The sequence below is a fragment of the Delphinapterus leucas genome, chromosome 7 (genome assembly GCF_059928025.1).
Source record: "Delphinapterus leucas isolate spDelLeu-1000000601 "Yukka" chromosome 7, BTC_Dleu_Yukka2, whole genome shotgun sequence".
Lineage (NCBI taxonomy): Eukaryota > Metazoa > Chordata > Mammalia > Artiodactyla > Monodontidae > Delphinapterus > Delphinapterus leucas.
The window spans coordinates 48,708,096-48,720,696 of NC_143135.1; the positions used below are offsets into that span (position 1 = coordinate 48,708,096).

General features: G+C 38.6%; 1 protein-coding gene across 1 annotated transcript; it reads left to right on the plus strand.

Annotated features, from left to right (window-relative positions):
* The first annotated feature begins 8,469 nt into the window (after positions 1-8,469).
* On the plus strand, positions 8,470-10,145 carry LOC111169195 (olfactory receptor OR51C1-like). The gene has a single exon (XM_022563222.3). The coding sequence runs from the start codon at positions 8,847-8,849 to the stop codon at positions 9,789-9,791; it is 945 nt and encodes a 314-aa protein (XP_022418930.2). The 5' UTR covers positions 8,470-8,846; the 3' UTR covers positions 9,792-10,145.
* The last annotated feature ends 2,456 nt before the right edge of the window (positions 10,146-12,601 follow it).

Here is a 12,601-nt window from a genome sequence, read left to right on the forward strand (position 1 = left end):
TGCCCACCTTTGTTAGCTTACTCTATCCCTCTGCCACCTTCAAAGCCAGCAACAGTGGGTCAAGTCCTTCTCATGCTGCCATCTCTCTGTCTCCACTTTTCAGGACTCATATGATTAGACTGGACCTACCCAGATAACCCAGGATAATCTCCCATCTCCAGGGATTCAGCTTTCATCACATCTGCAAAGTCCCTTCTGTCGTGTAAAGGTAACATACTCACAAGTTCCATGCATTAGGACACAGTCATCTTTGGGGGCCTTATTTTGCTTACCAGAAACATTTGGCATTATATCTTGGACAAAGAATGCATAATCAAATATTGCTGTTTTTGTTTTGCTACATTATAAAAAATAAAATACTTCAGGCCAAGACATTTTCTGTGGTGAAACAGACTTGGTGGTGGGAATGGAAGCATGGAGAATGGTTAGGAAACTACTGAAATTATCCAAGTGAGAGATAATTGTGACCTGGATAAGGAAGGCATTTTTGGAGGTGATGGAGAGTGATTAAATTCTGGTTATATTTTCAATGATATTGGCATGATTTGCCAATGGTTTGTATACAGAGTGTAAGAGGTAGAAATCAAGGATGAGTCTAAGACCCATCTACCCAACAGTGGTCCAGAAATGGTGGAAATATCTGAGGATCTAAAGGTACCATAAATAGACAAGATGGATAGCCCATAGAAATCTGTGGTTACTATTTACTAAAAACTAAAGAAGACAGTATTCACCTCACATCAGATGTACTCAGATGTGTAAAAATGGTACAGATGAACCTATTTGCAGGGCAGGAATAGAGACACAGATGTAGAGAATGGACATGTGGACACGGCGGGGGGGAAAGGGAGGGTGGGACAAATTGGGAGATTAGGATTGACACATATATACATTACCATGTGCAAAATAGATAGCTAGTGGGAACCTGCTATATAGCACAGGGAGCTCAGCTCGGTGCTCTGTGATGACCTAGATGGGTGGGATGGGTGGGGGTGGGAGGGAGGTCCAAGAGGGAGGGGATACATGTATACATATAGCTGATTCACTTCGTTGTACAGCAGAAACTAGCACAACATTATAAAGCAACTATACTCCAATAAAAAAAAATCCTCCAAATTTGAACACAAGTAGGGAGAACTCCAAATTATTGTGATTACTTTTCTTCCATCTAGTGGCCTGGGACTTTAAAACAGAATACAGGCTGAATTATGAAAAGATAAATAAACTTTATTTTCTGCACACTTAAGTGACGGACTGAGATTATCTACTACATTTACCAACACTTGGTTCAGTCTCTGAGAAAAACTTATCATTGGTTACTGGTATTGGTAATTATTGGTTAACCTGTCTGTTTTCTACAGTAAACTAGGAGTCACGGGACAGTAAGAACTATTGTTGTATTATTTCTTTTTTACCTCCAGCCCTTTGCATGATGTTTGGAATACAGGACACTTTTATGAAATGTATAGATAAATAAATAATTTTTTCTTAGTTGAAAGAAGAGACTGCTAAAAGCACAGGTAGGTTAATGAAACAGGACTGCTGTTAATGATAGATACTAGGGTTATGGGGTGGAATATGATTTACACTCACAATAGCAGAGGTCTTTTAGCAGTCAGCTATAAATTTTCATTTTAAAAAATCCTCTTCATGGTGATTGCAAATGGGCATGGGGTTTCTTTCTGGGGTGATGAAAAATTTCTAAAATTAGACTGTGATGATTGTTGTTGCACAACTCTGTGAATTTACTAGAACCTATTAAATAGTACACTTTATTTTTTTTAACATCTTTATTGGAGTATAATTGCCTTACAATGGTGTGTTAGTTTCTGCTTTATAACAAAGTGAATCAGTTATACATATACATATGTTCCCATATCTCTTCGCTCTTGCGTCTCCCTCCCATCCTCCCTATCCCACCCCTCTAGGTGATCACAAAGCACTGAGTTGATCTCCATGTGCTATGTGGCTGCTTCCCCCTAGCTATCTATTTTACGTTTGGTAGTGTATATATGTCCATGTCACTCTCTCACTTCGTCCCAGCTTACCCTTCCCCCGCCCCATGTCCTCAAGCACATATATACAATGGAATATTACCCAGCCATAAAAAGAAATGAAATTGAGTTATTTGTAGTGAGGTGGGTGGACCTAGAGACTGTCATACAGAGTGAAATAAGTCAGAAAGAGGAAAATAAATACCGTATGCTAACACATGTATATGGAATCTAAAAAAAAAAAAAATAGTACACCTTAAATGGGGGAATTTATGGTGTGCGTCTTCTATCTCCAAACTGTTCTTATAAAAAATCCTTCAATAAAAGGGCTCAGGACAAAAAATTACATCAGCTTATAAAGCACACAGCCACAGAAAGCAATTGCATAATGGAAGATACAAAAATACTGTATGAGGCAAAATAAGCCTCGTGGGAACCTCTATACCCTGGAGACACAGTGAATGACACCACTGCCGGGAATTGGCCTCTCAGCCCTGTGACTGTCTCCAACCAGGCGGGCAAGAAGTCTCCTCATAAGCTTGGCCCTCCCCTGGATCGAAAGCCTCCTCAGCATTCTGGGTCAGCCTGAGAGGGACAGAAAACTTACTGCACAGGTCCTGTAAGTAAAATCATTTTGTTCAATGAAAAAGCTCAACTCTAGACAAGCCAAACTTTCTTACCCACAGAGGAGGGTTTCCTCACCCTGTGCAGAACTAGATTAGATAATGGGATGGTGGGCTGAGGCAGATGGTAGAATTTGTAGAATTATTTATTCTTGGGGAATCTATAGAGAAAGGGCATTTTGTTCTGCCAGGTGTGGGTGGGATACCCTGTTGCTCATTAGTCAAATGACTTAATCAGTTGCTAATATATTTATCCCGGTCAGTGGTTTGGTGCTCAAGAAAACCAAAGAGGTCTTCAGGGGCTGAAAACCTCATTTCTAAGCCCAGTGATTCTTATTAAAAATGGAATAATACCAATTTTGAACATCTACTGCATGCCAGGTACTGTACTAGACACAGTGTCTATTTTATCTCATAGATAAGGAAACTGAATCAAAGAAAGTTTACATTACTTGTAGGTTTCAGTGCATGAGCATTGGAATTAAAAAGAAATAGGAGCGTGAACATTGGAATTAAAAAGAAATAGGTCTAGAATCCCAGCTCTGCTATTCACTAGTTGTATTGATCCTGTATGTTTCATAACTTCTCTGAACTCAGTTTCTTTAACAGAAAAGTGATTTAATAATACTTGCCACATGGTATTGTAGTAAGAATGAAAAGATAAAATGTTTATAGAGTTCTTGGCAAAGTAACATTCACAGAACAACTTACTAAATGGTAGCTGTTGTTATATTTTTTGTTATTGCTGCCATACAAGATCTCAAAACTAGTTGGTATTTGAGCAAGGATCTAAACCCAGATCAGTCACACAATAGCCATGCCATTGGCAATGACTTGGACGATACTGATAACGCCATATGTTCTAATTCAGCAGTTAAAGACATAGCCACAAGCTACAGCTCATGGCAGTGCAATGAAAGAAGAGCATCATTGTGATCTAAGTGGACAGGAAAATTAGTGGAGAGACTATAGCTTATTTCTCACAATAGAAAATGAAGCTTGTGCAGCGATTGGAGAGGATGAATGGGGATGATGTGCAGGGATTGAACAGATTCGATTGTGATGGCTGCAAAAAAGAATAACTTGGGGGAACTTTTGTGCTTCCTCCTAATAAGATCCATTAGTCCTCCTTTATTTGTTGATATGAACAGTTTTGTGTTCTCAATTTAAGACAATTGCAATGAAATACAGCTTCAAGATCCCACTACCAACCAGACTGGTGTTACTTAGCCTTCGTATATAGACCTCCTGAGGCTCCAGTTTTTGACATTTCCGAAGTAGAATCAATACAAATGTAACGACAATTTGTACGTTGAGGATGAGAGAGAGAGGGAGAAGAGTGTGTGGTGTGTGCATGAGGGAGACAATTCTAAGCCGATGATTTGCTAGAATTTGATGTCATTTACTGATAAATGAAGCATTGGAGAGAGCCAGGTTTGGAATGGGACAGGGAGTGAGGTCTTTGTGGCTCTTACTGAGGTTGAGGTGTCTGAGGTTGTATGAGTAGAGATATCCCTCAGGTATAGATAAAATAGTTTATTCACATTTTATTCACTGGCACTAAGCAGTGAGCTTTGATTTGTTCTCCAAACTGCTGCCAGTTCTTTTTCTAAATCATCAATTTGATCTCCTCACTCTAGTTCCATGATTCATTACTGCCTTCAAGTTTAAGCGTAGAAATCTTGCCACAGCTTCAAATATTCTATTAACTTTTGAAATACAGAACTCAGGAGAGGCCATAATTAGATTTAAGGTTTGCAAGTCATCTGGATATAAGTGCTATTTAAAACCATGGGAATAACTACTATATCCCAAGGAGAATATATGGAGAGCAAGAAAGAAAAGGAACTCCTTGGAAGAAAAACAGACTCCTAAAGAACAGCAAAATTACAAGACAGAGAACAAAAATATTATTTGATGGGCTTCCCTGGTGGTGCAGTGGTTGAGAGTCCGCCTGCCGATGCAGGGGACACGGGTTCGTGCCCTGGTCCGGGAAGATCCCACGTGCCGGGGAGAAACTAAGCCCGTGAGCCATGGCCGCTGAGCCTGCACGTCCGGAGCCTGTGCTCCACAACGGGAGAGGCCACAACAGTGAGAGGCCCGCGTACCACAAAAAAAAAAAAAAAAAGAAAAAGAAAAAAATATATACTATTTGATAAACGGGGGGGGATCTCACAGAATCACTACCATCGAAGCTAATAAAGGAGAAAGTTTCAAAGTGGAGGTAGTCAACACTGAGACAATTTGAGATAAAGGAGAGGAAAACAAATGTGAAAATAAACCTTTGCACTTGGTATTTAGAAAGTCATTGGTGACATCAGTTGGAGAAATTTCTGAGAGTCATTAGGGAAAGAATCCAGATTGTTACTGAAGGTGAAGAAATAAACAAAAGCAGACTGTCTTTCAAAGAACAATTTTGGGATTATAAAAGATATGGCAGGAAATTGAGAGAGAAACAGTGTTTATATCGTATTTCTCTCACTAGCTAAGCACAGTGGCCAATTATGAAAGATGTTCAATATGTCTTGGTTGCATTGAATGCGTTGACAACATTGATATAAATGTGTGGGAAGCTTTCATTAATAGATTGGGGTAAAACTTGAGTATTGTAGACTGCAGAAAAGAAGTCAATGGTACTAAATAAGATGCTAACAAAGGAAAGGAATTTTGTTGGTGTTAAATTAGAAGAGATGAAGAATGATTTATTTACTTTTTCATAAAATATTTGGAAATGCCTGGCTTTTGATGTTCTGAAACTAAAATCCAATTCCCTTATCCTTTCCATGGAATTCAAGATTTCAATGTCCTTCCCCCAACCAGCCTTCTCTTGCTTCATTTCCCACAGCACCCAGCTTCACATTTAAGGCTCAGCATATTGATTTTCTTGTAGTCAGCCAACAAACTGTATGTGTCATTATTACATTCAGCTTCTGCTCCCTTGTTATGTATGTCAAGAATACCTCTTTACTGCTTTCCATCCTTGTGAACTCACACCCACCCATCAAAACTTTACACAGTTAAAATTCATCTACTCTGTTAAGATTTCTTGGAACTAATTCCTCTTGACACACAGCCAAACACATTCATGTATACACGCACTCAGATTGTCACTCCACACTAATTTCTGTCTTATCTAAAGCATCTTACCCTTGTGCACTCTACAACTAGCGGCATTTCGTCTCTGGTTCCTCTGATACACACCTTGCCGAATATAGTGCCTGGCATGTAGTAGGTGTTGAAAATTGGTAATTTTTTATTTTCAGAGGAGTCCCTGGACTCATTAAAGATAAGGTTTTCAGGGCTTCCCTGGTGGCACAGTGGTTGAGAGTCCGCCTGCCGATGCAGGGGACACTGGTTCGTGCCCCGGTCCGGGAAGATCCCACATGCCGTGGAGCGGCTAGGCCCGTGAGCCATGGCCGCTGAGCCTGCACGTCGGGAGCCTGTGCTCCACAACGGGAGAGGCCACAACAGTGAGAGGCCCGCGTACCACAAAAAAAAAGATAAGGTTTTCAGCCTTATAAAGATGAGGTCCTGACAACCTCTCTGGTTTCCTCAGGCACCAAACCACCATTATTTTACTTGCTTCCTATCCTTAGTGCTGACACAATACACACTGAGCTCCCAGTTTGATGTTGGAACGAATGAAGTGTTTATGACGGATGATCAAGTGCTTAGGTGGGGTTATTGGCTAGGAAAGGAATAAGGAAACCTCTGTGTCTGAGCCCAGCATGGATGATGAGAGGGTGCAGGGATTTATGGTTGTAGACCAGTGAAAAAGAAGGAATTCAAGGGAGTTCTCTTCTGCCAGGCTCAGCACAGATCAGTTCAACCTGCACTGTGAAAGGGAAGGGAAAAAATGATAAGAAGAATGAAAACGAGCAGTGAATAAATTGAATTAATGAAATAATGTAAGGGGAAACATGAAGATGTTAGGGTGAAAGAGAAGTTGTTCAGATAGCAATTTATTGTTTTAAACTTATCTCTTATAAAATTTCCTAGAACTCAATGACAAAAAGTGCAACTCAATCATTGCATATCACCATGAAAATCACTGTGATAGGCAGAATTAATTGACAGAGGCCATCTGCACTCTCATAATCGTTTTTATTATTCATCATAATACACTGGATATTGGAGTTATTTATAAACAGCAACATTCATTCTCCCTTACTTGATTATAAACTCTTTAAGAGGGGTTTTGTTTGTATTATATCTTAGCTTCTAACACAGCACTGTGCACAGAGTAGGTGCTCAGAAAATGTCTCTGAGAGTGTAAGGCAAGAGCAAAGGAAGAGATATTACAAGTTCATTCTGGCTCCACATTTTCACATATGCCACTCTAAAAGCCTTGGAATACTTCATCTTATACACAAAACATAGAAATCTTTCAAGCACTGATTTTCTTGGAAAGCCTTCTCCAAATACCCCAAAACTTTTGTACACAGAATTGAAGTGATCCCTTTTTCATGATTACTCTGCTTCCCAGTAACCCCAGGAAGTTGTTAACTTAAAAAACTGAATCCCAAGTTCTGTGAATTAATAATAAATAAACAGGTCAAAGCCTTGTGGAAAATGAGAGGTGAACTCATTCTTTTAAATTATTATAAGTATCATTCATTTGAGAGGTTTTTAGTTTATCTTTCTGATCAAGACATACTTTTTAAAAGTAAAAGCTATAAAAATGTTTTTCAGAAATCAATCTATTTATGAAAAGTACTAATAGAACTTGTTAACCTTTCAAATTTTCAGAGTTAATTGTGAAATGCGTGCCAGTTGGGCAAGACCATATCTACTTCGTTTCTATACGTTTGTCAAATTCATGACACTCAATAAACAATCATTGGAAGTAGTGTCCAAATAAATTCCCTTTTTAAATAAATGTTCCCTTTTTTGTTAACTCTCATTTCCATTATGAGGTTTGATAACACATTTGACAGTAATTTGATTGGTTCTCTGAGGACACTCTCATTATTCTAAACTGGAAACTCTAAAGTCATAGTTCACTGATTTGGTCAACTCATGTAACTTAACACTCTTTTTTTCTCTAATTTTCCATTAATTTGAATTAAAAATTTCCCATTGTTAAAACTAAGAGATTTATTTAGGGAATTCTTGAGGTTGCACTTTGGGTGAACTTGTGAGGTCTGGAAACACTTAGGTTTCCCTGAGGAACATTAACATTGGCTACAAGTTCATTCTTGTAAGTACAAGTTCATTCAGACTCAACACTTTCACATATGCCATTCTAAAAGCCTTGGAATAATCTAATAAACTAATCTCTGTTTTCCCCCAGACCCCCTCTTCCAACTCATACAGACCCATTTACCCAGTCTGCAATTCTCTACTCAATGAAAAAAGAAATACAATGTTTGCAACAAAGTTTTATATTCCCCTCCAAAGCGAAACAGTAACATTCTATTAGGTGTCACCTGAGAAGTATGTCTTAACAAAATGGAGAAAATCTGTTCTTTGCTAATGGAGAAAAGCTAGTCTTCAAGCAGATTGAAGAAAGAAATATATTTGAACATGGCAGCACATTATAACAAGTGGGGGCAGAGGCCTCTGTAGGTGATAGGTCTGAGTTCTAACTCTACATCTCTCTCAAATGCAATTCCAGATGCTGTACTGCAAGAGTCACTTGAAAGGTTAGATACTGTAGGCACCTGCTCATGGCTGCACTGATGCCTAAGCCATTTATTATCACTTCATATGTGTTGCTTTGCATTATAAGTATCTCTTTCTCAATATTTTCTGGCTTCCCAAATTGTCTGTAAGCTTCACTGCTTTCTGTTCTCATGGCCAATGTAATATTGCTGCTCCAAAGCCCCAATCTATTTTTCTCTGATGCCAACTATACAGAAAAACATCCCAAAGAAGATGGAATATGATTGGCCAATCTTGGGTAAAGCGTCTTTTCTTAGTCCAGGCATCTTTGGCTAGAGGAAAAGATCACATAGTATAAACCTAGCTACTAGCAAAGGGCCCCAGGGAAGAAAAATCATGGGCTTGGGAAAATACAAAAAAAAAAGAGTACCTACTACAACAGTTGAAATCTTACAATTATTTTATCAATTTAAATGAGCCATTCATACTTACATAGTATATAGATATTCATCTGTGGTTATTTTTTGGTTGAATAAAATTATTTGTAATTGGATTAATTTTTTAAATGTAGGTTTTTTTGGTTATTCCAGAATTTCATCTTGGAATTCAGTACTTTTAATCCAGCATGTCAGACTTCCAGAATATCACATCCTCTTCCGTTATTTTCCTGCTAACTGGTGTTCCTGGGCTGGAAGCCTTCCACACCTGGATCTCCATTCCCTTCTGTTTTCTCTATTTAACAGCTCTCTCAGGAAACAGCCTGATTCTATTTGCCATTGTTACTCAGCCCAGCCTTCATGAGCCCATGTATTATTTCCTCTCCATGTTGTCTACCACTGACCTTGGCTTGTCCGTATACACTCTGGTCGCCATGTTGGGTATATTCTGGTTCAATGACAGGGAGATCAGCTTTACTGCCTGCTTGTCACAGATGTTCTTTGTTAAACTCTTCACTGTCATGGAATTGTCAGTGCTGTTGGCCATGGCTTTTGATCGTTTTGTCGCCATCTCTAATCCCATCAGGTATGCCACCATTTTAACTGACTCCAGAATAATTCAAATTGGAGTGGCAATTGTCATCAGGGGGACACTAATGCTGACACCAATGGTAGCAATTCTTATGAGACTCTCCTTCTGCCGCAGCCACGTGCTCCACTACCCTTACTGCTTCCACCCTCATGTGATGAAGCTCTCATGCACAGACACCAGGATCAACAATGCAATTGGGCTGACTGCCATGACCTCTAATGTTGGTGTGGACTCAATTCCCATCCCCCTTTCTTATGTTTTGATCATTAAGACTATCCTCAGCATCACATCCCCAGAAGAGAGGAAGAAAGCCTTCAGCACCTGTATCTCCCATACTGGGGCTATTGCTATTTTCTATATTCCATTGATCAGTCTCTCCTTTGTTCACAGATTTGGGAAACAAGGCCCAGCCTATGTACATACTATGATTGCTAACACCTACCTGCTGATCCCCCCAGTCATGAACCCCATCATCTATAGTGTGAAGACCAAACAGATACGCAGAGCTGTGATAAAAATTCTCCATTCCAAAGGCCCATAGAATCATAGAATTCTAGAGACAGTCTGTGTCAGGTCATGTTATCAATAGAAAAGTAAATCTGGTGTTTGTTGAAGCTAAGTGTGCAAGTATTTAAAATCAAAGATGAAATATATTTAGAAAATCAGCTTGACTGACCTCTGTATTTTACAAATGAGGAGACAAGAGACATAAGAATGGGAGGAATGAAGAGCCTGTCTAGAATTTCTCCTCTGATCACTGTTTGTTCTAAAGAGTTTATCCTGCTTATGCTTGTTTATCCTGCCAGTAGTCTTTCTCTTTTTACTTTAAACATTCACGGCAGCTAGAATGGCACAGTATGAAAAAGTGACTCCTTTTTGAGAAATAGGTAGTATTTTCTAACTGTAATAATAATTGTAACTAGCATTTATTATTTCCTTTGACCAGTCATAGTTCTGTTTTTTACATATATTAACACATTTTTATATTCAAAACATTTACAAGGTAGTTACTTTTACTATCAATGGGAAAGTTGAAGCACAAAAATGTTAAGTAATTTATTTAAACAGTTAGTAAGTGACAAAGCCATATTTCACATCCACATGCAAACTGATTCCAGGGTCCCCCCACTCTTAACTTTAATGCTGTATTGCTGTATATAATATAAACTATATATATATTTATATATCTAGACTATATTTATATATAATATAAACATTTATGTATATTATATATAATATAAACAAGATAATATACATTTATACATGAATTAATTAACTTGTACTGGGGGACATAATTTAGTCAAACAAACAAAAAACAAAACTCTGTTCTCTAGAAATTTTCAACCAATTTATGGAAGAAAAGCCCCCCCCAAAATTTTCAAACCTCACAAATGTATTTCTACCTGATGTTCTTCCCCAACTAAGCATATTCTAAAATTTCTTTCTGCCCTCTGTCAACATTCTGCCCCAGCAGAAACTGAAAAGTGACTAGAATAGAATTGCAAAGGAATTACAACTTGTGTTATTTACTTAGAATTGTTTTAAGTTGTAGCATATTTTTATGTAATGGCTTAATCCAGCAAGTTAATTATTTTTTTCCAAGCTGGGTATATCCAATAATTCTAGAAATTTTAAAGTACATATTTCAATAACACATTGGTGTCACTCACTAATGGTGGGCCCTATAGCTGGTATCAGATCCAGCAAGGAAGTACAAGTAGTCATTCATATCTACAGGGAATTTATTAAGTGACTACAGTACTGGCTACTAAATAATTAGGATGATGTCAAAATCCTCAGCATATTTGACAATAATATTTTTAGTCTCAATTATTGCTAGTCTTTATCTTCCTGATTTTTGTATGTTGGAATGTCTCAGGACTTTGTTTTCAGACCTGTCTTATTCTTTGTTATATTCTCATTTTTGGTCATCTCACCTAGCATCATATCTTCAAATACCATCTATATGCTGGCAAATCCCAAATTAATATCTACAGTCCAGACTCATATCTAATTGCCTATGCATCACTGTCTTCACTTGAACATCTAACAATCATCTTAGACTCATCATGTCCAAAACCATATCCTAATATTCACATCAAGGAAAAAACATTCTCAACCACAGTCTTCCATAACTCAGAAACTCTGCCTTTCAAGTTGCTGTGATAGAACACTTGGAGTTATTCCTGACACCTGTCTGTCTCTCCCATTCCACATCCAACCTTTTAGCAAATGCTGACGACTCTTTCTTCCAGGTATTCCAGATGTTGCTATCTGGAGTACAACTGCTTTCTACTACCTCAACTGCTACCCCCATGATCCAAGCCATCATCATCTTGAACTTGAAATATCATAGTCTCCTAGTGGATCTTCCTTTAATCCACTTTTGCTTTACAGTACAGTAAAATAAAGTAGAAGTACAGTAAAGTAAACTAATCCCCACCGTAGTTAGATGGATTATTTTAATACACAAGACAAATCATGTCGCTTCCTCTGCACAGCATGTTCCAGAAGCCCCCTGTCTTACCCAGGGAACATTCACAGTCATTATAATATCTTGTAAGGATTTATGTGTTCTGGCTCCTCTCCATAATCTCAACTTCATCTCCAACTACTCTCCCCTTTATTTACTCTACTACACCCACACTAGCCTCCAAATATTCCCTTAAACTCACCAAGCATGCTTCATCTTCAGACTTTGCACTTGCAGACTTTGCACTTGCAGTTCTCCTTACTCGGGACGTTCTTCCTCCAGATGCCCCCTTGGCTTACTGCCTCTTACCATGCAGGCTCTGCTCATGTGTCCCCTTACTACAGGGCCCTTTATATTATAAAAAATAATAATGACAACACACCTCTCCCTCAATACCTGCCTGATTTACTCTCTCTTCCTTACCTACCTTGTTTTAATTTCTAGCACTTTCACCCTCTCCCCAACATATTACATACCTGTTTATTTCTTGTCTCGTTTCCCCATTACAAGGTAAGTTATTTGAGAATAAGAACTCTTTGTTTCATTTACGTTATCTTCCAGACCCTAAAACAAGGCCTGCCAGATAGAAAAATCATAACATCTCTGGATGCTGTGGCTCCATTTACCTCTCAAGTTTCATTGCTTCCTCTCTATGCTCCAGGCACAACAAACAACTTGCATTTCCTTAGCCCTGATTGCTCTATCTCACTTTCAAGTATTTGCACAAGCTGTCACCTCCACCTACAGCACCCTCACTCTCTCCCTTCTCCTGACTTAGGATAGAAGTGACTTTCCTTCAGAGATGTTTTCACGACTTCTCAAGTCTGTCTGGTGTCCTTCTGAGGTACTCTCCCAGCACCTTCCTCCTGACATCCCTT

Excerpts from the sequence above, each read along its gene's own strand:
- LOC111169195 (XM_022563222.3), top strand. The coding sequence starts at position 8,847 with ATGTCAGACTTCCAGAATATCACATCCTCTTCCGTTATTTTCCTGCTA.